Below are 7,911 nucleotides of genomic sequence, written 5' to 3' on the forward strand. Positions count from 1 at the left end.
GGATAGAGAGGGAACAGCAGAGGGAGGGAGGAGAGAGAAGAGGAGAAAGAGCAGGGAGAGGAGAGGAGGGAGAGAGGAGAAGGAGGAGAGGAGAGGAGAGAGAGAGAGAGGAGAGAGAGAGAGAGAGAGAGGGAGAGAGGAGGAAGAGGGAGGGAGACATGAAAAGTAATTTGCACAGAGCATGAGCAGAGGTAATCACATGAACACAATGGAACCTTTACAGAGTTGGGCCCTTTTTGCACTCTCTCACACTCTCTCACACTCTCTCACACTCTCTCACCCTCTCTCACACTCTCTCACCCTCTCTCACCCTCTCTCACACTCTCTCACACTCTCTCACACTCTCTCACCCTCTCTCTCACCCTCTCTCACCCTCTCTCACCCTCTCTCACACTCTCTCACCCTCTCTCACCCTCTCTCACACTCTCTCACCCTCTCTCACACTCTCTCACACTCTCTCACCCTGTCTCACACTCTCTCACACTCTCTCACACTCTCTCACACTCTCTCACACTCTGTCACACTCTCTCACACTCTCTCACCCTCTCTCACACTCTCTCACACTCTCTCACCCTCTCTCACATTCTCTCACACTCTCTCACACTCTCTCACCCTCTCTCACCCTCTCTCACCCTCTCTCACCCTCTCTCACACTCTCTCACCCTCTCTCACACTCTCTCACCCTCTCTCACACTCTCTCACACTCTCTCACACTCTCTCACACTCTCTCACCCTCTCTCACACTCTCTCACCCTCTCTCACACTCTCTCACACTCTCTCACCCTCTCTCACATTCTCTCACACTCTCTCACACTCTCTCACACTCTCTCACCCTCTCTCACTCTCTCTCTCACACACACACACAACACACACACACACACACACACACACACACACACACACACACACACACACACACACACACACACACACACACACACACACACACACACACACACACACACACACACACACACACACACACACCACATTTGTTGTATAATGGAACAGCAGAAAACTACTATACAGATAAGTCACCTGTCCAAGGGACACCATTAGTTGCCTGGCAACCCTTAAAAGTATTTTATGAAGCACCTCTCTCCATCTCTTCATCCCTCCCTCCATCTCATCACCCTTTCCAGCAGGAGGGAAGTGGAATTGAAGAGGGTAAGGGATGGAGAGAGGAAGAGAGAATGCTATTACTATGAAGTAGGGAGAGACCTCACTCTCACAGACCTCTTCTCTCAAACAAAAGAGATCATCAGTGTGGGGGAGAGAACACCACACACACACACACACACACACACACACACACACACACACACACACACACACACACACACACACACACACACACACACACACACACACACACACCTCTATATGAACCAATCAATATCGCTCTGCAGACACGAAGAGAAAGTATAGAAATACTGACACTGACACTCTCTCTCTCTCTCTCTCTCTCTCTCTCTCTCTCTCTCTCTCTCTCTCTCTCTCTATCTGTCTTTCTCTCTCTCTCTATCTGTCTCTATCTGTTTTTCTCTGTCTGTCTTTCTCTATCTGTCTCTCTCTATCTGTCTCTCTCTATCTGTCTCTCTCTATCTGTCTCTCTCTATCTGTCTTTCTCTGTCTGTCTGTCTGTCTGTCTGTCTGTCTGTCTGTCTGTCTGTCTGTCTGTCTGTCTGTCTGTCTGTCTGTCTGTCTGTCTGTCTGTCTGTCTGTGTCTCTGTCTCTGTCTCTGTCTCTGTCTCTGTCTCTGTCTCTGTCTCTCAATTTCAATTGGCATGGGAAACATGTGTTAACGTTGCCAAATCAAGTGAGGTAGATAATATACAAAAGTGAAATCAACAATAAAAATTAACAGTAAACATTACATCTACAGAAGTTTCAAAACAATAAGGACATTTCAAATGTCATATTATGTCTATATACAGTGTTGTTTCAATATGCAAATAGTTAAAGTACAAAAGGGAAAATAAATAAAAATAAGTAATTTACAATGGTGTTTGTTCTTCACTGGTTGCCCTTTTCTTGTTGCAACAGGTCACACATCTTGCTGCTGTGATGGCACACTGTGGTATTTCAGCCAGATATGGTCATACATTTGGCAGGAGGTTAGGAAGTGCAGCTCAGTTAGGGCCAAAAAGCATTCTTGTTTGCTTTGTTTTTTTGTTAATTCTTTCTGTGTCAAGTAATTATGTTTTCTCATGATTTGGTTGGGTCTAATTGTGTTGCTGTCCTGGGGCTCTGTGGGGTCTGTTTGTGTTTGTGAACAGAGCCCCAGGACCAGCTTGCTTAGGGGACTCTTCTCCATGTTCATCTCTATGTAGGTGATGGCTTTGTTATGGAAGGTTTGGGAATCACTTCCTTTTAGGTGGTTGTGGAGTTTAACACTTCATTCTAATCGACCTGGCCCAGGTATCCTGGAAGGATATTGACCTCATCCCATCAGTAGAGGATGCCTGGTTGCTCTTCAAAAGTGCATTCCTCGCCATCTTAATAAATAAGCCCCATTAAAAAATGTAGAACTACGAACAGATATAGCCCGTGTTCATCCCAGACTTGACTGCCCCCGACCAGCAACAAACCATCCTGCGGCGTTCTGCATTAGCATCGAATAGCCCTGCGATATGCAACTGGTGTCCGAGCTGGTCATGGGTGCACCTCAGCCACGCTCAAGGTCCTAAACGATATCATAACCGTCATTGATAAAAGACTGTGCAGCCGTCTTCATGGACCTGGCCAAGGCTTTCGACTCTGTCAATCACCACATTCTTTTTGGCAGACTAAATATTTCTCAAATGATTGCCTCGCCTGGTTTACCAACTACTTCTCTGATAGAGTTCAGTGTGTCAAATCGGAGGGACGGTTGTCCGGTCCCCTCCGCAGTCTCTATGGGTGTGCCACAGGGTTCAATTCTCGGGCCGACTCTTTTCTCTGTATATATCAACGATGTCGCTCTTGCTGCTGGTGATGCTCTGATCCACCTCTATGCAACCTCTAGACAACACCATTCTGTATACTTCTAGCCCTTCTTTGGACACTGTGTTAACTAACCTCCAGACGAGCTTCAATGCCATACAACTCTCCTTCCGTGGCCTCCAACTGCTCTTAAATGCAAGAAAAACTAAATGCATGCTCTTCAATCGATTGCTGCCTGCACCTGCCCGCCTGACTAGCATCACTACTCTGGACGGTTCTGACCTATGATATGTGGACAACTACAAATACCTAGGTGTCTGGTTAGACTGTAAACTCTCCTTCCAGACTCATTAAACATCTCCAATCCAAAGTTAAATCTAGAACTGGCTTCCTATTTCGCAACAAAGCCTCCTTCACTCATGCTGCCAAACATACCCTCGTAAAACTGACTATCCTACCGATCCTCGACTTCAGCTATGTCATTTACAAAATAGCCTCCAACACTCTACTCAGAAAACTGAATGTATTCTATCACAGTGCCATCCGTTTTATCACCAAAGCCCCATATACCACCCACCACTGCGACCTGTATGCTCTCGTTGGTTGGCCCTCACTACATATCTGTCGCCAAACCCACTGGCTCCAGGTCATCTATAAGTCTTTGCTAGGTAAAGCCCCACCTTATCTCAGCTCACTGTTCACCATAGCAACACCCACCTGTAGCACGCGCTCCAGCAGGTACATTGCACTGGTCACCCCCAAAGCCAACACTTACTTTGGCCGCCTTTCCTTCCAGTTCTCTGCTGCCAATGACTGGAACGAATTGCAAAAATCTCTGAAGCTGGAGACTTACAGTATAACTCCCTCTCTAATTTTAAGCATCTGCTGTCTGAGCAGCTTACCGATTACTGTACCTGGACACAGCCAATCTGTAAATAGCACAGACAACTACCTCATCCCCATATTGTTATTTATCTTTTTGCTCTTTTGCACCCAGTATCTCGACTTGCACATCTATCACTCCAGTGTTAATTCTAAATTGTAATTATTTTGCCTCGAGGGCCTATTTACTGCCTTACCTCCATAATCTTCTACATTTGCACACACTGTACATAGATTTTTTCTATCGTGTTATTGACTAAGTTTGTTTATGTGTAACTCTGTGTTGTTGTTTTTGTCACACTACTTTTGCTTTATCTTGGCCAGGTCACAGTTGTAAATGAGAACTTCCTCTCAACTGGCCAACCTGGTGAAAACAAGGGCTAAATATGTATATATATATTTTTTTTTAAATATACTAAATAATATATGATTTAGAATGGACCATTATAATGCACCTGTTTTGGAAAACAATTGTAAAAAATACATGTAATCATTGCACTTAAATAGCGAATGAAGGAAGCTTTAGCCATGGTCAACCACCCTCCTCTCCTCATCACAACCACCCTCCTCTCCTCATCACAACCACCCTCCTCTCCTCATCACAACCACCCTCCTCTCCCCATCACAACCACCCTCCTCTACTCTCCTACCATCACAACCACCCTCCTCTCCTCTCCTACCATCACAACCACCCTGCTCTCCTACCATCACAACCACCCTCCTCTCCTACCATCACAACCACCCTCCTCTCCTCTCCTACCATCACAACCACCCTCCTCTCCTCTCCTACCATCACAACCACCCTCCTCTCCTCTCCTACCATCACAACCACCCTCCTCTCCTCTCCTACCATCACAACCACCCTCCTCTCCTTTCCTACCATCACAACCACCCTCCTCTCCTTTCCTACCATCACAACCACCCTCCTCTCCTCTCCTACCATCACAACCACCCTCCTCTCCTACCATCACAACCACCCTCCTTTCCTACCATCACAACCACCCTCCTCTCCTCTCCTACCATCACAACCACTCTCCTCTCCTACCATCACAACCACTCTCCTCTCCTCTCCTACCATCACAACCACCCTCCTCTCCTCTCCTACCATCACAACCACCCTCCTCTCCTCTCCTACCATCACAACCACCCTCCTCTCCTCTCCTACCATCACAACCACACTCCTCTCCTCTCCTACCATCACAACCACCCTCCTCTCCTCTCCTACCATCACAACCACCCTCCTCTCCTACCATCACAACCACCCTCCTCTCCTCTCCTACCATCATAACCACACTCCTCTCCTCTCCTACCATCACAACCACCCTCCTCTCCTCTCTTACCATCACAACCACACTCCCCTCCTACCATCACAACCACCCTCCTCTCCTACCATCACAACCACCCTCCTCTCCTCTCCTACCATCACAACCACCCTCCTCTCCTCTCCTACCATCACAACCACCCTCCTCTCCTACCATGACAACCACACTCCTCTCCTCTCCTACCATCACAACCACCCTCCTCTCCTCTCCTACCATCACAACCACCCTCCTTCTCCTACCATCACAACCACCCTCCTCTCCTCTCCTACCATCACAACCACACTCCTCTCCTCTCCTACCATCACAACCACCCTCCTCTCCTCTCCTACCATCACAACCACCCTCCTCTCCTACCATCACAACCACCCTCCTCTCCTCTCCTACCATCACAACCACCCTCCTCTCCTACCATCACAACCACCCTCCTCTCCTCTCCTACCATCACAACCACCCTCCTCTCCTCTCCTACCATCACAACCACCCTCCTCTCCTCTCCTACCATCACAACCACCCTCCTCTCCTCTCTTACATCACAACCACACTCCTCTCCTCTCCTACCATCACAGCCACCCTCCTCTGCTCTCTTACCATCACAACCACCCTCCTCTCCTCTCCTACCTTCACAACCACACTCCTCTCCTCCTCTCTTCTCCTCTTGACTCCTCTCATTATTGAAACCGCCCAGATAAATAAATTCCCTTGAAGACAGAAATATTGTCATCATCAAAGTGAAATTATAATAGTCTTATACAACAAACCTTGTGGTTAGACACAGTTCAGTCCCATTCAAAATTATATTTTCTCTAACCCCTGAAACTAAACCTAACCCTAACCGTGCCCTTACCATAACCCGAAAACCTAACCTTAACCCTAAACCTAACTCTAGCTCCTAACCCTAAACCTAACTCTAGCTCCTAATCCTAAATCTAACTCTAGCTCCTAACCCTAAACCTAACCCTAGCTCCTAACCCTAAACTGAACTCTAGCTCTTAACCTTAACCCTAAACCTAATTCTAGCTCCTAACCCTAAACCTAACTCTAGCTCCTAACCTTAACCCTAAACTGAACTCTAGCTCTTAACCCTAACCCTAAACCTAATTCTAGCTCCTAACCCTAAACCTAACTCTAGCTCCTAACCTTAACCCTAAACTGAACTCTAGCTCTTAACCCTAACCCTAAACCTAATTCTAGCTCCTAACCCTAAACCTAACTCTAGCTCTTAACCCTAAACTGAACTCTAGCTCTTAACCCTAACCCTAAACCTAACTCTAGCTCCTAACCCTAAACCTAACCCTAGCTCCTAACCCTAAACCTAACTCTAGCTCCTAACACTAAACCTAACTCTAGCTCCTAACCTTAACCCTAAACTGAACTCTGGCTCTTAACCTTAACCCTAAACCTAATTCTAGCTCCTAACCCTAAACCTAACTCTAGCTCCTAACCTTAACCCTAAACTGAACTCTAGCTCTTAACCCTAACCCTAAACCTAATTCTAGCTCCTAACCCTAAACCTAACTCTAGCTCTTAACCCTAACCCTAACCTAACCAACACACACACCCACATACACTCTGGATAACAACGTCAAAACATCAGAAGCAAGGAGAGCACTTATACTGTTCTTTCTGCACCTTGGTGCAGCTTTTAGTGAAGTTACCATCGATGTACTCTTTACACACACACACACACACACACACACACACACACACACACACACACACACACACACACACACACACACACACACACACACACACACACACACAAATTGCCAAGAACCGAGCCCAGTTGGCCAACCCACTGTTCAGGCAAAGCATCAGATAACGATTGTGCTTTTATGTAAAGCTCTCCCCTGCAGATCTCTCTCACACAGAATACAAAATATAACACGCGCGTCTGGAGCACTTACATCTCGGAAGCAGCGGGCTGGTACTGCTGGCTACGGCAGAGAAGCGCGTGTCCACACGCCTGCCCCATCGCGCATCCTGCCTTGCGCCTCCCGGTAGATGCAACACACACACCGTACCGCTGCCTCTCTCGAGCCGCACTGAGTGCGATAAGAAGGAAGTGTCACGAGGAGCAGAGAGAGGGAATGGTGTGTTATCGTTGAGCAAGGGATGAGAGGATGGATGTGCGTGCTTCTCTCTCTCTCTCTCTCACACACACACACACACACACACACACACACACACACACACTCTCTCTCTCTCTCACTCTCTATCCCTCTCTCTCACGCACGCACGCACGCACACACACACACACACACACACACACACACACACACACACACTCTCTCTCGCTCTCTATCCCCCTCACCTCTCCTCTCCTGCTCTGTCAGAGCACGGAGATTGGTAGGGCTACGGTAAATTATATTTACAGCGGCTCTGTGGTCTAGAGCGAGGGCAGATAACGAGAACAGAGCGCTTGCAGCCGCTACAGGGAGAGCACGTGCTGCCTGCCTCTCGCCAATCAGCTCCGGTAGTTTTACCCCCGGTCTCCCGGTCTCCCTTCTGATTGCAGACAGTCACAGTGATTTAATTTGCTAGTCAATCCGTGTCGCACTCAGCAGATCGCAAACTTCCCAGTAGGCCTTTCCAAAGGCTGTGGGGTCTGCCAGGTGGTCACAGTGAGATGGATAAAGTTCCTTCCGGTATATAATTAATCACGTCTCTAGTCTGTAGACTATAGACTTCATCAGAATCCATCCTAACTCAGCATCTCTGCAGGTAGGCCTAAATATCTCCACAACAACTTGACTGCCATGTCTCTGATTATCTCATTTGT

General features: G+C 47.5%; 1 protein-coding gene across 1 annotated transcript in view; it reads right to left on the reverse strand.

Moving 5' to 3' along the window:
• LOC127907123 (cGMP-dependent 3',5'-cyclic phosphodiesterase-like) overlaps positions 1-7,282 on the reverse strand; it is a 266,221-nt gene extending 258,939 nt beyond the window's left edge. The window contains exon 1 of the mRNA XM_052460864.1: positions 7,037-7,282. Within this exon, the coding sequence (XP_052316824.1) occupies positions 7,037-7,104 (68 nt within the window). The 5' untranslated portion in view covers positions 7,105-7,282. The remainder of the gene's footprint in view (positions 1-7,036) is intronic.
• Between the last annotated feature and the right edge of the window lie 629 nt (positions 7,283-7,911).

This window comes from Oncorhynchus keta, chromosome 1 (assembly GCF_023373465.1).
Source record: "Oncorhynchus keta strain PuntledgeMale-10-30-2019 chromosome 1, Oket_V2, whole genome shotgun sequence".
NCBI lineage: Eukaryota > Metazoa > Chordata > Actinopteri > Salmoniformes > Salmonidae > Oncorhynchus > Oncorhynchus keta.